This window comes from Salminus brasiliensis, chromosome 4, assembly GCF_030463535.1.
Source record: "Salminus brasiliensis chromosome 4, fSalBra1.hap2, whole genome shotgun sequence".
In the NCBI taxonomy this organism is placed as follows: domain Eukaryota; kingdom Metazoa; phylum Chordata; class Actinopteri; order Characiformes; family Bryconidae; genus Salminus; species Salminus brasiliensis.
The window spans coordinates 24,369,654-24,389,274 of record NC_132881.1 but is presented as its reverse complement, the minus strand read 5'-3'; the positions used below and the strand labels follow the sequence as shown (position 1 = coordinate 24,389,274).

Sequence of the window (19,621 nt, the reverse complement as noted above, 5' to 3'; positions counted from 1 at the left end):
TGTGGCCATAGCTGTGTGCCTAAAGAGATGTGCGATAAAGCAGAATGTCTGTCGTTGTTTGTGTTGCTGGTGCCTGGTTCCCTGAGGGTTTTCTTATAAGCATTCCTACTGTTCATTGCAGCTCCTACTGTGTGTCACAGAGTTCGCTACAAGACTAAGCGCAAGAATTTCAAGCTTGTTTCAAAATATCTGGGCATCTCCAACTACTTGCACACTGGTAACACCCTGTAAAAAAAACTGTTGAAAATCGATCTGGTGGGTTTTGTCACTGATCTCAAAAAACAAAGTCATGCAGACACAATACTCGACACAAGTGGAGTCGCATGTGCGTGTCCTCACCCCAAAGATGCCCTGTTTGCGAGCCAGAGAGTTGCCACTCCACGTCCAGAAAAAGATGTGCGATTTGCCGCAGGTGACAATGGTGTTGGCGTCAGTGGGGTGGAACTCAACTGCTAAGACCACCTCGTTGGTTGTCTGCGAGAGTGAGAAAGACAGAGAGGGATACATATTACATACAGCGCTGAAGAGAATGGGCTAAACATGGAACTGGGCTGGGCAGAGGAAAGGAGGAAGGAAGAGACTAATTGAAGTGGATGAATGGGTCAGGGGAAAAAGGTCATGTTGATGTCACACAGCAACATGAGAGAAGCAGAATAACAAGGAAACAGTGGGTAAAAAGTATTGGGAAGAGTCAGAGAACAATGACATCTAGGAAGGTTTTCAAAGAAGCTGTGAGAAAAGAAGGATACATATGAGAAAAAGCTTCAGGGTGCAGACTAGGACACACAAAGCATACAGTATCATACCTTAATCTCAGCAATTTTCGACTTCTTCTGCCAGTCCCAAACAGTCAGCATGTGCTCATTGGAGTCATCAATCACACTGAGGTGTGTGCCGGAATCCTGAATATGCACAAACACACAACAGAGGCAACAATTAGTCACTCTCGTAACTGACAAGCACCTGCTTAAATCAGACTCATAAAAAAAAACCCACAGGCTTTTGAGCGCTTGAGCGCTATATATTACTATGACGTGAGTGAACACTGCAGAAAAAATAATTTAGTGACCAATGAAGTGTGTGAAGTTTTTTTCACAGACATGAAGTGTAAATGTGACTAAAAAAGGGAACCTAAATTTTGTGTGGGCAAAATAATTGTAAAAGTGATTTTTATCCAAACATGCTACACATCTCAAAAATCAAAATCAAAATGTAAACTGCCTTTTGTGAACAATCCACAGCAGCGGGCAGTAAAAACATTCAAGCTACAACAATGGTCAAATAACTAAAATAGTCTATTAATTACTAAATAAAATAATAAAAAAAACAGTTTTAAGAAAATCCATTTTATAATCCATGTTATATGTGCCATGTGTGGGTTTAAATAAAAAACAAACAAACAAATAAAACATTTAAATAAACCTTTAAACCTATGCAAGCAAGAAGGGATGTAATTGGTGTAGCGTACTAGGTAACACCACCATCTTCCCCATGGCAGGCTGGGGTTCAATTTCCACTTCAGACAAGCACACCACATTACACCAATAAGATGCCTTTGGCAAGACTCTAGATTCTCTAGGGTTCTACTAGGGTATATACTGTTGTGGCTGCAAAGCGGAAGCAGCAATGTGGTTAAAAGGAGAGATGAGGAACAATACTCTCTGCCTGATTAGAATCTCTATAAGGCATTTTACACCTCCATGCCACCAGTGTACTGTGGCCCACAGGCCTACTCACACACACAAATACGCATGTCTAGACCAAGAGACAATTACTACAACAGAACTAGAGTCTAGAACCGAAACTCAGACATGCTGTTTTTTTTTTTTTTAAAGATCAGAGGTCAAGAACCAGCAAATGAGAGGGGATGATGAACAAAGACTCACAGCTTTCGAAAAAGCAAGGGATCCCACTCCTCTTTCAAAGGTGCCCAGACCGATGACCTGCAGAGTGGTCAGAGTGACAGAGTCCCACACTCGTACATGCGGCTGCAGTGGCTGTGTGAGACAGAAAATAGAAAGATTAAGGGCATTAATCAGTTTCAGGTTCCTCATTTTTTTTAAACCTAAAAAGTGCAGTGAGAGAGCCAGGAATTGGAGATGGCTGTTGATGGTATATGTATGTGCATTTCTTCATATAATGCATCACCTAGCTCTATAATACAGTGAGTATAGATCTGTAGTTGTACCAAATGAGCAAGAGGACACAAAGGTGTCCAAAAGCCCAGCTCACTTGCACATTTAAGAACACATTCCCCATTAATTATGTACGTATAATGTGTGCATTATTATACAAAACATTTAACACACAGAATCCTGCTTAGTTTTCTGAGTATTTGTCTGCTTGTGAATGTATATTTATGTATTACCCTGCCATCCTTGTCCACTCCTGCAATCTGTCCCGTGGCAATGCGTATCTTATCTGGATGAACAGCGAGACTGGTAGAGACAAGGACAGAACATATGAGATGTGGAAGATTAACAAATGTAAGATAGTGATGTGTAGGGCACAAAAAAACCCAAAAACCAAAAAACAACTATTTAGTAAAATGCCATTAACAGACCTTATTCAAACAGTAGTTACTATTGCAATGGTTATTGGTGGATGCCTCATCATTCATCTTTGCAGAGAAGCTTATTCTTGTGTTTACAGTATCGTATTGTATTCCAGACCACATACATTTACAAACAAATTAAGACCTGGACGCCTTTAACGAGTAACGAGACGTTTTTGAGCTTGTATTGACAGAGATGAGATGTTCGCCTAGTTCTAAAGCAAACATCAGATACCAAACCTGGCTGACCAACTGTAGCTGAGGTATGTGATAAATCAGCTTAATCTGACTTTCAATTTAAACCTGTTTTTTGACTAAAACTTGGCTATAAAATAAGCTTAATGACTAACACAAGCATGACTGATGTCCACACAGGTAATCGTCTAAGAGTGTAAAGCCATTAATGTGAGCTGTTCTGAGTTCATGGTATTCAGTGGTGCCGCTAGGTAGACCACCCACTGGATGGGCTGTCACATCAGTAAGAAGTCATTTTCATCTCATTTCCATCTTGCATGGCTTTTTTCCCGCTGTCTTGTGGGTGAGAGAGTTCAGCCAGCAAATGGCTGGAAGAGAGAGAATGCAATCTCATTACCTCTGGATTAAATTCCAGCCTGTTTGCCTGTGTCTTCATGTGTATGTGTGTGCATTTTACAACTTATTTATATATTAATTTATCAAGATACAACAGATCCCAGATATCACTCATATATTCACTGGGCTCGTATCAAGTTCCTATTTCTTTAGCCAGCTTTATTCTACTGCAGGGATTTTTTTATTTAGTCGGATCTGATGACAGCTTGTTGCTAGGGTAATTTAAGACTGTTGCGATGTTAACTTCTTACAAATTTGGTCTCTGGTTGACAATAGAAATGGCTGGGTTGGGTTGGGACTGAATTCTGCAGGGCTTGGGTCGCATTTGGTTTTAAAACTTGAAACTGAGAGTTGGTTTTGGATAGAATTTTAATTACACGTCTGATGTATCTGTGTGTGTGTGTGTGTGTGTGTGTCAGAAAGACAATAACCTCACCACTTAACACAGTCGGTGTGTCCTAAGTAGTGCCGCTGTGTCCGTTCATCGTAGTTGAAGAGTACGACCACTGAGGCAATAAAGTATACTATCTCCCCTGTAGGCAACAGATACACATTTGCCCTGCAGTCTCTGCCTCTATAGCCATATCTATCCTACAGAGTTAAGGAAAGAACAAATGCAGTAATATAAACCAATCTTTTTATTAAACAAGTAGGAGATGTGAAATGCCATTAAATGCTTTAAACACTTTACAAATGATTATGAATTATTTTAGATCTATTATGAAACTAATATGCAGTGTTGTGTAGTTGAGGCAGTGAGGAATATGGGTCCTTGCTGATTATGGGGATAACAGAGACTACTATAAAACTGCAGTACAAGAAAGGATACACCCACTCCAGTTTAAGTCTCTCCGGGGGCAGCTCGGTTCGGACGTCATCATAGTTCTCCACATCAGACGGGATGAACATGGTGATGGGTCGTCCTCTCATGAACATTTTGATATAGTCACCCTCTGTCAAGAGATGAGAATTGAAAGATCAGCCTTGATAAACTGGTGCATGCTGGTGTATTTCAAAATCAAGATCAAAACCTAACAAATAAAATAGAGGCTTAGATTATTTTTCAACTGAAACCAGAGGCAAGTGTACTATGCAAACCCACTAAGCACAGCATTCATAATCCTGAAACAATTCTTAAAAGAGCAACAGTGCTTTAAATAGTCTCTAAATTAAACTTTTGAGAAAGTTAGTTAAGTTTGCATGCCCTTGACTCACTCTAAAACCCAAGCAACTTAAAAGAGGCAGAGAAATTTAGTGCCGTGCAAAAAGGGCAAAAGCGGTGAGTGTTTGGACATCCAAACTAGACTGGGATTAGAGAGTCGGGGAAGGTAGAAGTATGAGGAGAGAAAAACGAAACAGCACACGTAGGTAGGAAGGAGAAGTACGGTTGTGTGAGCTTGAGGATGTTTGATGGTTTTCTCTTCTCTCCCATTTCTTTCTATTATATGAGTTTTCTTCTTTTAGTCTGAAACAGCAGATTCATGCTTCTGAGAAGTAAACAGTTTTAAGTAAACAGTTCTTAAGTAAACACAGCTTCCTTTAAAAGCCATTAACAAGAGAAAACGTCTCTGGCTGACACGGCCACTTACAAAGAGCTTTCGTAAGAATATCAGCATTCATTTTCTGAGTAATATCCCAGAAAGCCCTGTGTGAGGAGCTTACTGACTTTTTTTTTTTTAGAAGGTAAAGTTGCACTAGTATGACTGTCCAAATATTTATCAGCCTTCAGCAGCTAACAAACCTCTTTTAAATTAGGTTAACTATTTTGCACAATGGTGGTGCGAGTTTGACTTCAGTCCTGACTTTAGAGGGAGATCCACTTATAATCAAGTTATCAGAGAAAGATGGGTGGGCTGAGAAATTGTACAGAATAGCAGGATGGAAAGACAGACAGAAAAAAAGAGGGAGGTTCGTTGATCTTTCTCCTTGATCAACACGCTACAAGGGAAAAGTCACTATGCATTTAATTCATTTTTAATTTGCACATTATATTAAGCCATGCCACAAGAGCAAGCGTTTTAGTAAGGAATCTAAGCAGGAGGTGCATATAGCCCAGCCAGAAGCAGGAGACGGTGAGCATAGGCTGTTTTTTTGTTGTTTTTTTTGTTTAACGGCTGCCTGGGCCCTGCTTACCTTGACTGTTTTTCTCACGAGTTGACATTTTGGCTGGTTATGGGACAGAAATAACAGCTCTCAAAACAAACACAGGATGATACAGAGCAGGAAGAAAACAGCTAGAATGATTTGACAACCACAAGACCGACAACAGTCATTATAAGACCAGGTAGGGCCAGGGGGTGGGGTTGGTGCCAATGGAAGAAAAGAAAATGATCTTTACCTTGGCTGATAACTGGGTCTCTGTGCCTGAGGACAGACATAGAGCAACATATTAAAAAAGGGGGCTTATTAAGGGAAGCAAAGAGACATTCTCTGAAACTAAGGTGGCCAGAAAAGAAGGGACGAAGAGTTCTCGTATATTACTGACTTCTCCGCGTTCTTCACAACTTTGGCCAACAATTTAGAGGTGGAGGCGGCTTTGACCAGCTTGTTCCTGCTCTCCTCACCACTCTCCCATGTGCTGCTCTGAGAGCGCTCCATTCCTCCACCCCGCTTCGCACTGTGGCCCCTGCAGAGAAAAAAAAAGCACACACTAGACGAAGAAAGAACTCTGATGTACTGAACACGGGTCGGGAAGGTGAGAAGGCAGCGTTATAACTTAGTGGAGAAGCATGGCAAGACTAGAGGCATGATGCCTGTTAAGCTGCATGAAAATTCTCCTGTGTCAATGAGAACTACTCATCATGTGATTTAGATCGAGATGAACTTCCAGCCTACATTGACATTGAGGTCCACCAGTTAATAAGGCTATTGCATTCCTCTATATGCACATGCCTCTCCTGCTCTTTGGTTAAGCTCAAATCTGGAACGGCAGAAAAAAGCCTTCATTAAGAAAGGCACAGTGAGGAGTATATGCATCCCTCTGGAAAGGGTCCATGCATGCAGTAGGCCAGACTCATGAGAGAAAGCACACCCCACTCAGTCGTTAGTGCACACGCAGGCCAGCTGAAAACTTGATCCCCAGTCATTTGGTATGGCAGAAAATAAAAAGAGTAAAAAGGCACACAGAAGAGTCAAAGAGACGAGACAGTGAAAGCACTTATAAGTAACTGAGGGAAAAGAAAGAAGAGGAAATTTATATACAAAGGGAAAGTGAGAAGGAGAGCAATCCTCATGCGAAGCTGTGTATAAGGAGAAAATGTTAATAGCATGGAAACAGTTGTGTGCTTGGGATCACATGTCAACACTGATCTCGATTAAATACATCTGCTACATAGCTTTGTTTGTATGTACAGTAAATTACAGGATACATTCATGGTCTTTGTTTTCAGATCCAGAACACAGACTAAACAACCTGAATGAACCACCTTCATAGACTGGTCAAAGGTTCTGACAGTTTGAACATCAAAAATAATATTCATATTATAATCATTAGTTTAAAAGTATAAAACATTGCTGAAGGCATTTAAGTATTTAAATGAACTATACAAACTAAACATTAGCGTCAGGGTGATCTCGATATTGGCAACTATTTGGCTTCTTAGAGTAGATGGAGAGGGTATCAAAAACAATGCTGCAGGATTTCCTCTCTTCTACTAATGAGTGAAAGAAATGTCTGTGTACCCTCACTAACATTCTCAGGGCTAGTTTGCTTCCTCTGCATGGCTCTCTGCCTGCAGCCTTAACATCCACTTACTTAATTCATTGGAACCGGGGATGTGTAGTACCCATGAGCAGAACCAAAATACAAGAACGTTCTATTATTCCTTGAGCTCTTTTATTCCTTAAACTGCTTTTGAAATGTATTTTATGTGTTATGTTCTTAATGACATGTTTCTGTTTATGATGTTGATTGTTGTAATGTTTGAATAATACATCTAGGCTTGTTAAACGATTCTGATACCTATCAGAATACATAGAGTATTAATTTGCATGTAAGCATAGCTGTTTAGATTCAGTATGAACATGAGTGATCCCCTAGCACACATGCAAATGTATGCATACACACACACACACACACCCAAAGAGAGTTCATTAATGGCCCACAGCAGGGAATATCATCATACAAACAACTTCCAGCCCATATCCCGTTCCCCTTGGGCAACAAGGGAGCAGCAGAGGAATTGCTTTAGGTCCAGCAGAGCAGACATGCTTCCCAGTCACACAAAATGGCTCAAAGGATTATAATTTTGAAGTACTGAGAGCAGTTCCTTAAAAGCTTCAAGCTCGTTACAGGGGGACCCTTTTACATTATAATAAGCTATACTTTATGCCCACTTCAGTGAAGATGTTAAGAATGGTAGATCATTCTACCAGCTGTTCTCTTTAGGGCTAACAAGACTCACAGACTAAAACAAGACTCACACTCACTGATGCGCTATCTAATGCATCAATAGCAGTTGAACTACAAAACTACGAAATGTTGGATATAATCCCAATATGATCACTTAAAAGCTATGTACCTTCCATGCATTATGTGATCTTTCAGCTTGTCCTCAAAACCAACTGTGAAGTGGCTATGTGCTTACATTAGTGGGAGTGGAGCACTCATCATCCATGTCCCTTCACTAATGCAATTGTTTGCAGATGCCTTGTCTGACTAATTCTCCTGGCTATGCCTGGGCCTTGACCTATCATTCTGTCCTCGCACAGCCTAATAACCGTTGTTCCGATTTTAAGTACATCTGAAAATGGCTAATTGGTCTGCAGTGCCTCTTAAGCTAATTGGATTGGACAGGTTGCATGGCTAATATGAATATCCTAGCAAACCGCATAAGCTTATTAAGGAGAGGCTGAAATGATTACTTGGGGTGTTAAAGTGTACTTGTGCTAATGAGTAAGCCTGATTGCTGACTACAGGTAAGGGCTTGCCCCAGCCTAACAATATAGCAGGAGCCCTACAGCTTGATTGCAGATTAAGGCAGCAAGGACATCTGCTTTCTATTACTCATCATTCTTTGGGTGGAAAGATAAGAACAGACCACAACTGGTCTGAGGTCAGACTATGTAGTCTTGAGCAGCGCTCAGATCCACTGATTCTAGACCAGCTTCAAAGGTCAGAATGACAAAATGGAGAGCATGACGTAGCTATGCTGCTCCTTTAAGACATAAGTATGCTTTGTGAAATCAGGACAGCACATCAAACTTGTTTACTTCTGTAGGTCTGTAGGAACATGAGCCTTATAGCGGAGTTGATCCGTTTATGTATGTGTCACATATCTTTAGTAGTTTAAAACCGACAGAACCCGCAAAGAGATCTACATTGGGCGTTTACTCTAAGGTCTGACATGTTATGAGATTTCTTGTTTAAGAAAGTCTGGACTGCAAGCAGATGATTCCATTGTAACAAAGTAACTTGATAGGGGTGTGGAGAAAATAGAAAGATACTGATGGGAAGCATGCCAGTCCTGCCCTTTAGCCACAGGTAAAGTGCTTTGTGAGAGTTTTGCCAGAGCGTTGCAGTATGCTGCAGAAACATCGCACGGAGGTTGGGAGGAACCTTTTTGCTGGGGCGGGCCCCTTGCTCTCCGGGGTTGGTCTCTGGGGCTGTAGGGGGTGTGGGGAAGGGGGTTGACTGGAGGGGGATGGTGCTTGAGGGGTGCTGGGTGTTGAAGGGGGTTTATCGTTAGCTTGTGGTGGCTCCTCTTTCTCCTTAATCCCCTCCATCGGAGGCTTGTCTTTTTTCTTCTCTCCACCACTGCGGAACAACAGCCGATCAACCAGATACAGAGCAGGCCATGGGACAGAATAAATGGTTAATACAGAGGTCAACTGTACATTTCAAGTTTTTACATTTAAAGATTTAACAAGAACACATGAACATCTCAGTCAATTCACTAACAAGCATTCACTTCATCTTTGGCATGCAACATAGACTGCCAGGTACAGAGCCCTAATGACAAACACCATGACAAAAAGGAAGAGGCTCTCAGAACAAGACTTCCAGGTCAACTGACCAGGTTTACTGTAGTAGCAGTTCACTTACAGTGATCAGAGAATTGGCTCTATTTCAGCAAGTATGAAAGACAAATAACTACAAACATGGAAATGCAGTTCCTTATCCGAGAGTTTATTAGGCTCAGACGGAATTGTGAGCTTTGTGAGCACTGAATTGCTGAAAGCTGCAAAAACAAACCCTTAGTAAGTTCAAGATCCTGGGTAAAAACATAAGCAATTTTGACAATGTTCAGGTTGTCAAATAGAGTGGATTTAAGAATGCAACTTAGTTACACATATATATCTAGTGTGAACGAGTATGTGTTACCTCTTGGCTGCAGAAGACAGCGTCTCTTTCCTGGCTACAGACACTGTAGAGCCGTCTCTGTGAGACTTGCGGCCGCTGGAGCTTCCGTTAGCAATACAGGACATGGAGAAGGCCTCGCGCAGCGGAGTCTGACCTGCACAATAGGACCAAGATTCTGTTTCTATACCTCTGCAGTAGGGAATAAGTAATGACATCAGTACATTATTATTCAAGGTCATGTGCTGGAGACAGTTTTAATGGCCACTGTTGCAGGTTCATCTTTCTACAGACGGTTTGACTGAACTTAATCAAACACTCCATCTCTCATCATGCAGGACCTCATTCGTCTGACTGAAGCTGATAAAACTGAAGTGAACAGAGAACCACTAAAAATGGGGCAAGATTAATGAGGAAGGTGACTGTAATGTGATTTACAGGTGTAGATGTAGAAGGCAGATACGAGGAGGGGAGGCAGACAACGGGGGCAGAATAAAGGGAAGCTTAACCAGGACAGGATGCAGACAAGGTAATTGGATCAAAGAGGAAGGGATTAGGCTAGACAAGTTGGACTACTTAAGTAGAGCCCTACCACTCCTTAAAGAAAAACAACATGGTAGCTAACATGCAATCAAACCAGACGAGTCACCTCAGAAGATACTGAGGAATACCCACCCAGAGCACACATATTGCCCAGATCAGACATTAACGGACTCCAATAATGACTAATGTGCATGGGTAAATATTTAACACAAGTCATCTAGGTAATCTGGCATGGATTTAACACTGGTGTGACACGTCTTAAGTAGCTGATGTCACAAACAGACATGCACTAATGTTAGTATCTGCACCAATCCCAAGACTTGCAATGAAGTGATCTATTAATAGGTACTAGCCACAAGTCATACGAATACCTACAAGCATATACAAAATACATATACAAAATGTGTGTATATATATATATATACATACACACATATATTAAAATTAAAATGAGACGTTAAATCAGAAGCTGAACTCTATCCAGCAATTATAGAAGGATAACAATGTTGCCATTAATAAAACGAAATAATGGATTTAGCTCTAAGAATAATGAGCTGTCGTGTCGGTGTGCCTCTGTTATCAGTGCTAAACCATTTATGTACTACTGAGAGAGTCTAAGCTTACCATACTGCAACACTCTATGTTAAACGTTGATGTTGTTGCAGCAGTTTGCATCAGCCAAGCTATTTAAAACTCCCTCTCAATGACATGCATTTGTAAAGGTCTGATTTAATTGCACTAGGCACTGGTCAGATCAAAGGAGTATTGTATCACAGTGGCCTGTAACCTTTGTGGAACAGGCCTGATTAATTACTCCTTTCTGAGAGGATGAGTCTGTGCACGTTGGGGTTGGGTGATCTGAAGTCAGTGCCACATGGCCCAGTTTAATGCTCCATTACCTTCCAAAAAAAAACACAAACAACATGTAGCTGGCCCTAATCAGACTGCACTGTTTGTGTATGAGCATTTGTAATGCATTTGTAACCTGGCAGAAATAAGGGTGATCACCCATAACATTAAAACCACTGGAAGGTGAAGTGAAAAGCATTTACAGGTGGCTTTTCAGGGTAATGGATGCCCATAGGTACTTCACTAATGATTCACTAATGGCTTGTGGAGTGGTTTTAATGTTATGGCTGATCGAGGTAGAATGCAACTCCAGGTAGATGTGGTCCCAATTTCTATATTTTATAAATGTTTATGTATTAGCATTGGCAAAAGTGCACATGAATATGGGTGAATACGGATGCTCACAATTCACATCGGGTGCCTCCCTTACCATCACTGTTCTTTATTTAACTGTACCGGTTCAAAATCTAGGAATCCGGAATGGCAATTTTCTCGGGACACACTTCTGTGTCTTTATTAACCTGAATTACATATGCAAGTTTTACTAGTTTACTATTTTCACTTGCAAAACTGTGTTATAACCTCCCATAAGGAAAGACTGCATTGTATTGTAGATTTTTTGCAGACTTTTTAACAGTAACTTTGAATTCTCCAGTTCCGTTCAGACACTGCTGCTGGCTGACAATCAGTTTCTTAACACCAGTCCTACTCACACCGTCTGCAGTTGCTTTACAGCCAACGCAAAAACTAACTGATGCTGCTTTTCTAAAACAGGTCAACTGATCCGGAAGGAATGTGATTTATGCACTGATTCACTAAACAAATCAAATCTCCCACATCTCTTACTAAACATATATTCAAAAATAATATATAAATGTATAGCGTTTACATGTGCTGATTAAAATAGCCCTGAATAGTGCTTGGCGATATGACCTCAAATCAGTGTCAAGATTAAGCGGGGAATTGTCAAGATTATGTTGATTAGAGGTTCTGAATGACGCTCTCAATTAATTTTCACTGAACTGCCCAGCCCTAGTCATGAAGTTAATAAAGTGTGTTGTTCTCATTTTTATTTTATTTTCTCATTAGTGATGCAGACTAATGAGGAAAATAGGACATAATATCACTCATTAAAAATATATAATTCATTAGTTTCCCCGTGGTCTTTTTCCTTTGTCTGTTTTCAGATAAGTGTTATTAACCATCACAATGTCACAAATCACATTGCTGCATTCAGACTTCACTTGGCTGTATGTCATTCTATGTCACCTGGAGGGATGGTGGCGCTAAACTTCACCTCAGTTCTGTCAATTCTGTTGGTCCGGTCAGTGCACTGCACCGATGCTCACAGATGCTTGAGTGTGCTTTAGAGAATAGTACAGCCACCCAGGCACAAGGTGACCTCCAGCGTTTGTGTGTGCGTCTGCATGTGTGTGGGCCTGTACAGTCTCACAGCGAGGCCACATGTGACCTCCTAACGCCCACAGGAAACCAAGGAAATCTCTGTCTTCTATCCACTGCATGTCACTGGCTCCCCCCCCCCCGAAACTCTCAATGGCGGCACATGTCCCAAAAGCGGCAAAATTAGCCACACATCCTCAGAGGCAGTAGGAATTAAGGTTTAGGATATATATACACATACTACACTACAATCACAACTATTCACGTCCATACAGACAGCAGTGAACATCAGCTAAAAGGACGGAGGACGGATTCAGGAAAGTGCGGAGAGAGCGAGAGAAGAAACACTACACTTCTCTAAGTGGTGAAGCTTAACGGTAAATGAGAAAGAACAGACAGATAAAGGAATGAATTATGATAAGAGCTGTGAGTCAGCCTTGACATTCACACACGTAGGATGAGAGACAGAACGGGAAGATAAAAAAGAGCAGGAACAATATGGAGGCTGAGAAGAGGGAGCTGCCTGTTGTTGGGGACCAATAGCCGCTCATCTCTCTAGAAAAACGGGAAAAAGACTGAGGATGAGGCTGTAGATGACTCAATTACACACACTTGTAGTCCAGATCATTTCAGAGGTCAGTCTGGAGTCATGTCTGAAAACCAAGAAGTTACTAAGACCGTGGTTCTTCAGAGTTTCAACCAGACGCGATCAATCAAACAAACTGCGGTTCCATTTCTCAATTCCTCATTTTTAGTCACGCATAAATATAAACATTTTCCTTCATAAACCCGTAATAGCCAAAAAGGCACCTCTCATTCTCGTCTCGAGACCACAACACTAAAATCTAAACGTTGGTGTTTTTTCATCTGATCCAGATTAAGGCATTTAAAAGAACCCCAAACTTGAGATTAGGACCCATCTGTTTCCTCTGCAGGAAAGAAAACACTTTACACTTCTGCTAAGAGTGAAGAGGTCCAAAAGTTTCAACATACTCCCACTTACTTTCTCTCCCTTGCGCATTCACACACACACACACACACACACACACACACACACACACACACACACACACACAGTTAGCTCAACCAGCTCGACCCTAGAATAAAAGTGTTTGCCAGTGTCCATAGGTGGGACACACAAACACTGCGCACACACACTCACTTCCAGAGTCAATGCAGTGGGAACGGGAAAGGAGGGGGTGGTGAGCGGATAAAGGCTAAGATAGTGCCAGAAGTTTTGTCAGGAAAGACTGATTCTTTTCCTTTCTCTCCTCTCTGCAGCACTTACGCTTTGTTTCAGCTTAATTCTACAATTTTGCACATTCTCAAATTCTCAATCAGTTCTGGTTTTGGTGACTAGCTTTATCATGTGTTTTTGACAGATAGAAAGAGGAGCAAAGTAGAAGAGAGAGAGAGAGAGAGAGAGAGAGAGAGAGAGAGAGAGAGAGGGTGCGACAGATAAAGAGTGAGTGAAAGTCAGAGAGAGAGGGGGCAAAAAAAAGAAAAAAAAGATTGTTGAAATATGTACAGGGCGTTGTATGAGAAAATATATCAAAAAGTGACCAAAGCCCAGGATTAACATTAGGAGGGCTGGGGCTAAAATACTGGTGCTGGCTAGAATGCACTGTTTTGCTTCTGCAACAGTAAATGAAACACAGTATGCTCTTAAACACGCACTGACTTTTTTTTCAGTAAGAGACGAACGTGATGTCATTACAAACAAACTGGCCTGTCATTTTATCCCAGACTGTGCACAAACACACGCATACACACACATACTATTGCTCTCAAACAATTAGAATACTATGAAAAAGATCATTTTGTTTACAATTTAATTCAAAAAGTTAAATGGTCATATTTCGTATCTCACATAAAGGAAATTTTGGAGTGTCATTTGCAGTTTGAGTACTTAACTATTCAAACTGTACAAATACAGTGTATCTCTCTGTCTAACTCAATACTGGTAAAAACTGCTGACAGTTGTTGAGAAGATGATCACTGACACTCTCCACAAGAAGTGGTCAGCCACAGAAGGACATTGCTGAAAAGGCTGGCTGATCGCAGCGTCCTATATATATAAAAGCATATTAATGAAAGGGTATTTGAAAGGGGAAAATGTGGTAGGAAAAGGTGCACCTATAACAGGGATGATGGCAGCCTTTAGAGGATTGTCTAGAAAAGTTGACTCAAAAACTTGGACTGAGGCTGGTGTCCGTACATAAAGAGCCACCACGCACAGACTTCTTAAGGAAAAGGGACAACTTCTGCGCTCCTAATGTGAAGCCGCTTCTGAACTAGAGACAAGGCCAAAAGCATCTAACCAAGGCTAAGGCGAAAAAGAACTGGACTGTTGCTCAGGAGTCTGAAATCTTCTTGGTAGATGTAAATAAATTCTGCATTTCATTGGGAAGTCTAGGTCTTGGATTCTGCCTCTCCACTCTTTCTCCAGAAAAGACTTTAAGATGGCTAAAGTCTAGGATCACATTTCCACAATCTGTGATAGTTTGGGGTGCCATGTCATCTGCTGGTGTTGGTCTTAACGCCAAAAATACTACCAAATGGTTTGCTGACCATGATATTATTGCGCTTGATTGGCCAGCCAGCTCTCCAGACCTGAACTTCATAGACACTCTACTGTCAAAACAAAGATGAAAAACACCTGAACCAGCAATACAATTGAGCTGTGCCGCATGGATGCAGTAATTTGTAGTAAAGGAGCCTCAACCAAGTACTGAGGGCATAAATTAACGTATTTGTTTGTTTTGTATCTTCTTTTCTGTTTGATCTTATAAAACAGTTTAATAATTTGAGATACTGTATTTCTGTATTTTTTTTAAATAATGAACACTTTGTAAGACATTTTCGAACGAGTACTATTAGACTGTGGTCTGATGATAGTCTAAGTCACAATTAAAGACAAATGCTAACTCAACCAATGAAACACAAACTGCTCATGTTTTTATGAAATACAATAAGTAAATAAGCCCAGTGCAGGTTAGAAAAGTTCAGGCCTGAACAATGATATTCCCTCTACTATGGTTCACAGTTGGGATGGAGGGTTGGGTGTTAGTGTGCAGTGTTTGTTCTCCACCAAATACAGCACTGTGGATCTACAGTGGGGGGAAAAAAGTATTTAGTCAGTCACCAATTGTGCAAAGTTCTCCCACTTAAAAAATGAGAGAGGCCTGTAATTGACATCATAGGTTGGCCCTTAACTATGAGAGACAAAATGAGAAAAAATAAATCAGAAAATCACATTGTCTGATTTTTAAAGAATTTATTTGCAAATAATGGTGGAAAATGAGTATTTGGTCACCTACAAACAAGCAAGATTTCTGGCTGTCACAGACCTGTAACTTCTTCTTTAAGAGGCTTCTCTGTCCTCCACTCATTACCTGTATTAATGACACCTGTTTGAACTCGTTCACAGTATAAAAGACACCTGCCCACAACCTCCACTATGGTGAAGACCAAAGAGCTGTCGAAGGACACCAGAAACAAAACTGTAGACCTGCACCAGGCTGGGAAGACGGAATCTGCAATAGGCAAGCAGCTTGGTGTGAAGAAATCTACTGTGGGAGCAATAATCAGAAAATGGGAGACCTACAAGACCACTGCTTCAGACTTCAGACTGCGGGCGCGTCTGAAGTTTGCTAGAGAGCATTTGGATGTTCCCGAAGAGTATTGGGAGAATGTCTTATGGTCAGATGAAACCAAAGTAGAACTGTTTGGTACAAACACAACAGTTGTGTTTGGAGGAGAGTGAATGCTGAGTTGCATCCAAAGAACACCATACCAACTGTGAAGCATGGGGGTGGCAACATCATGCTTTGGGGCTGTTTCTCTGCAAAGGGACTAGGACGACTGGTCCGTGTACATGAAAGAATGAATGGGGCCATGTTTTGTGTGATTTTGAGTGCATACCTCCTTCCATCAGCAAGGGCATTGAAGATGAAACGTGACAATGATCCCAAGCACACTGCCAGGGCAACAAAGGAGTGGCTTCGTAAGAAGCATTTCAAGGTCCTGGAGTGGCCTTGCCAGTCTCCAGATCTCAACCCCATAGAAAACCTTTGGAGGGAGTTGAAAGTCTGTGTTGCCCGCCGACAGCCCCAAAACATCACTGCTCTAGAGGAGATCTGCATGGAGGAATGGGCTAACATACCAGCAACGGTGTGTGCCTTGTGAAGACTTACAGAAAACATTTGACCTCTGTCATTGCCAACAAAGGATATATAACAAAGTATTGAGATGAACTTTTGTTATTGACCAAATACTTATTTTCCACCATTATTTGCAAATAAATTCCTTAAAAATCAGACAATGTGATTTTAAGATTTTTTTTCCCTCATTTTGTCTCTCATAGTTGAGGTCTACCTATGATGTCAATTACAGGCCTCTCTCATTTTTTTAAGTGGGAGACCTTGCACAATTGGTGACTGACTAAATACTTTTTTCCCCCACTGTATGCTAAAAAGTTCCACTTTGTCTCCTCTTTGTTGTTTTCTTTTGACAGCGATAAGTGTCAGTTTTCTCCATTTGTAGACAATTTGTTCAACTGTGGACTGATGTACACCCCAGACCGTAGCGATGCTTCTGTAGCCTTTCCCTGCTTCATGTGTCTCTGTAACACATCTTTTCTGATGGCATCTGAAGGTTGTTGATATTGAAGCATGGTTCGCACTAACCAGAACAGCTTTGTTATAACTAGTCTCTGTTTGCCTTTAAGAATTCTCCATAATTGCAACACATTTTGCCGATTAGCTCTTGGAAATGTCATTAACACAGAGGTTCACAAATCTTTTCTTGAAACTGTATGCACTGCCTCATGTTGACACCGATCACATTCACACCTGTATATAACACACACACAAACACAGTCACGGGACACATACGTGCTGCCCTACCTTTGGAGCTCTGCTGTTTCTTGGCGGCTGAGTCCTCGGACAGCGCGAGGCGTCTGAGAACATCAGCCAGCGCCGCCTTCATCACGGTCAGCTCGTCCTCCTGCTGCTGGACCCGCAGCTCCAGAGACGAGAGCCGGTCCTGCACATCTGATGCGCTGGCCGCGGAAATGCTGTCATCTAGGAGAGAGAGGTGAACACCCACGGCATTAACAGACCACTCTTGCAGTGTCTAGTAGATAAATATATTAACCATCATTACATAATTAATCCCATAGTTAGCTGAGCCACAAATGACAGTTTTACTAATTTGCATTAAAACGTTGATATTTATATGCCTGATTTTAACACATAGACAACCTTGAAAACAGATTGCACTTCAGTTTTTAGGTATGTAGGGGTAAGTGGGATAGTGTGATACTCTGAAGGGGGTATTGGTGTGCAGGGCTTATTTGGGGGGGTAGATATGTTTTTCAGCGCTGCAGTGGGCTGCCTGGCGTTTCTGTGGTTAGAGCTCGGACTGCTATAGTAGCCCACACTCACTTGGCAAAGCAGGCCAAATAAAAAAGGGGCCCTGCATTCTCAACTGCGGTTAGCTAGTTAGAGGGGCACTGGGTAAGTCCTGCCAATCTTTAGATACACACACACACAGCCATGATAAAAGATCAAGAGACAACTCGAGAACTTTGCATTTGTACTTTGCTTTTGGTTTTAGGAATGCTAAAGACTGAATGCTGCTGCACACAATCAGCGGTAGATCCATCCACACATTCCACACACGGCACTGCAGATCCGGAAAGCTGAAAACCAGCCGCCATGGTTATGGCAGTGATATGTGTGGGAGGCAAAGGAGAAAAAGTTGCAGAAGAATGCCCTGGCACACACATTCTTACCCTATCCCCTGTCCGGGAAGTGAGAGAAAGTGAGAGAGTGCAATAGAAAGCTTGGCAGCGCTGATTAACACAGCCTGGATGACAAGAACAGCAGCATACTTGCGTGTGTGTCTACAAAGCACAACAAAGCAAAACAGTCAAGCGACCAACTTCATAAATAAATAAATATATAATTTTTTATATATATATAAAAACTCAACCTCTCTGTATCTCTGTACCCTCCAGCCCAGAATCCATTATTAAACCTCAACAAGTTCACCTGCCAGAGCCAAGCGCTAAACTGCTAATGGCCATACCCTAGCCAACTCAGATCAATCAGTCCGGTCTTCCGGCAACTGCAGACAAAAAAAAAAAGAGACCAGCCAAATAAACACATTTCATTCATTTAGCTGCTTTAAGGTATTGAGATTGTTCACCAATACCAGGGGTTACTGCTGCTTGTTTCTCTAATATCACACTCTTTTACCTGCTCTCTGCACAGACAGAGCAAACAGGCTTAAAGGAAGTTAATTTGGAGTATTCTGTATCTGAATTGTGTAACTGAGGTCAGCATGTGACAGTCAGTAACTGAAGAAAAGAGCAACTGTGTTTTTCTTCATCACTGAAGCAAGATTCATGCTCAGAACGTAGGGAAAGAAAGGGATAAAAGAGTTCAAGGTAAGTACCAGCAAGATTAAAAGGGCTGAAATAGTTTATGTGTAACACACACACACACACACACACACACACACACACATACACTCACTCACTCAAGAATAGATCAAATGGCTTTTATCTCGGTCACAAATCCCCCCCAAAAAACAAAAGCAACTTCTCAAGGTTGCAGGAAGGTAGGGCTGTAAAACCAAAGTCTAGCTGGCTGCTGAATACCTCAATTCACCTTCTAGTCTCTCCACCCGCAGTTTCCTCCCTTAGTTGCAGGTATTTCCTTTAAGCTGCCTTATCTGCAGTGTGTTTCTTTGCCAGGGAACAGTGGAGCGAACGGGGCAAACACTACACAATGCTTTCGAACAGGAGGAAATCATTTCAGAAGCGGTACGGTTGATCCTGGCAGTAAAGTACAGTATGAGGAGGAGAGTAATGAGAGCAAAAGAGAGAGAACAGAACGGAGTGGAAGCAGGAGGTATTGTGTGTATCTGCTTGTCAGTGTGTTTCCCCAGATGACCCAGGTGTCAGGGGACAGAAGGCTAGTTTTCAAGCAAGGCCATTTCTAGCCATAAGCACTTGCAGGCGAAGAGGAAGGAAGGGAAGGCTTCTGCACTTGTCATATTTCACAATACTGCGCCACATTCCTGAGCTTTCTCGTCCTCAGCCCCTTCTGCACGTAGACACACACACACACACACACACACACAACGGTTAATTACACACACAGTTTCTCCAACATATGCTCATGCGGATAAAGACCCACAAGCATTCCTTACCCCGTAATTACAGGGGCAACTCATGCTTGCATTCAAACGCAGCGCAAGGCAGAAACTTTGCAGCCACTGCTGTGGAACCATCCCCTGGCATGCGGCCATAGCGTGTGTGTGTGTGTATGTCTATGTGTGTGTGTGTGTGTGTGTGTGTCCAAGACTTGTTTTTG

The 19,621-nt window shown here is 41.7% G+C and overlaps 1 protein-coding gene across 4 annotated transcripts in view; it reads right to left on the bottom strand.

The window, feature by feature from the left end:
- The window catches only part of LOC140554561 (echinoderm microtubule-associated protein-like 4), a 70,775-nt gene that overhangs the window by 16,707 nt on the left and 34,447 nt on the right, over nucleotides 1-19,621 (bottom strand). For 2 of the 4 annotated variants that reach the window (XM_072677694.1, XM_072677692.1), the window contains exons 2-13: nucleotides 17,144-17,320; nucleotides 9,468-9,600; nucleotides 8,703-8,900; nucleotides 5,631-5,771; nucleotides 5,484-5,509; nucleotides 5,279-5,311; nucleotides 3,975-4,098; nucleotides 3,582-3,731; nucleotides 2,369-2,438; nucleotides 1,887-1,997; nucleotides 807-902; nucleotides 340-474 (exon numbers count right to left, since the gene is read on the bottom strand). In XM_072677694.1, coding sequence (XP_072533795.1) covers nucleotides 340-474; nucleotides 807-902; nucleotides 1,887-1,997; nucleotides 2,369-2,438; nucleotides 3,582-3,731; nucleotides 3,975-4,098; nucleotides 5,279-5,311; nucleotides 5,484-5,509; nucleotides 5,631-5,771; nucleotides 8,703-8,900; nucleotides 9,468-9,600; nucleotides 17,144-17,320 — 1,394 coding nt within the window. The remainder of the gene's footprint in view (nucleotides 1-339; nucleotides 475-806; nucleotides 903-1,886; nucleotides 1,998-2,368; nucleotides 2,439-3,581; nucleotides 3,732-3,974; nucleotides 4,099-5,278; nucleotides 5,312-5,483; nucleotides 5,510-5,630; nucleotides 5,772-8,702; nucleotides 8,901-9,467; nucleotides 9,601-17,143; nucleotides 17,321-19,621) is intronic. The other 2 variants (XM_072677693.1, XM_072677695.1) reach the window with 2 other exon arrangements.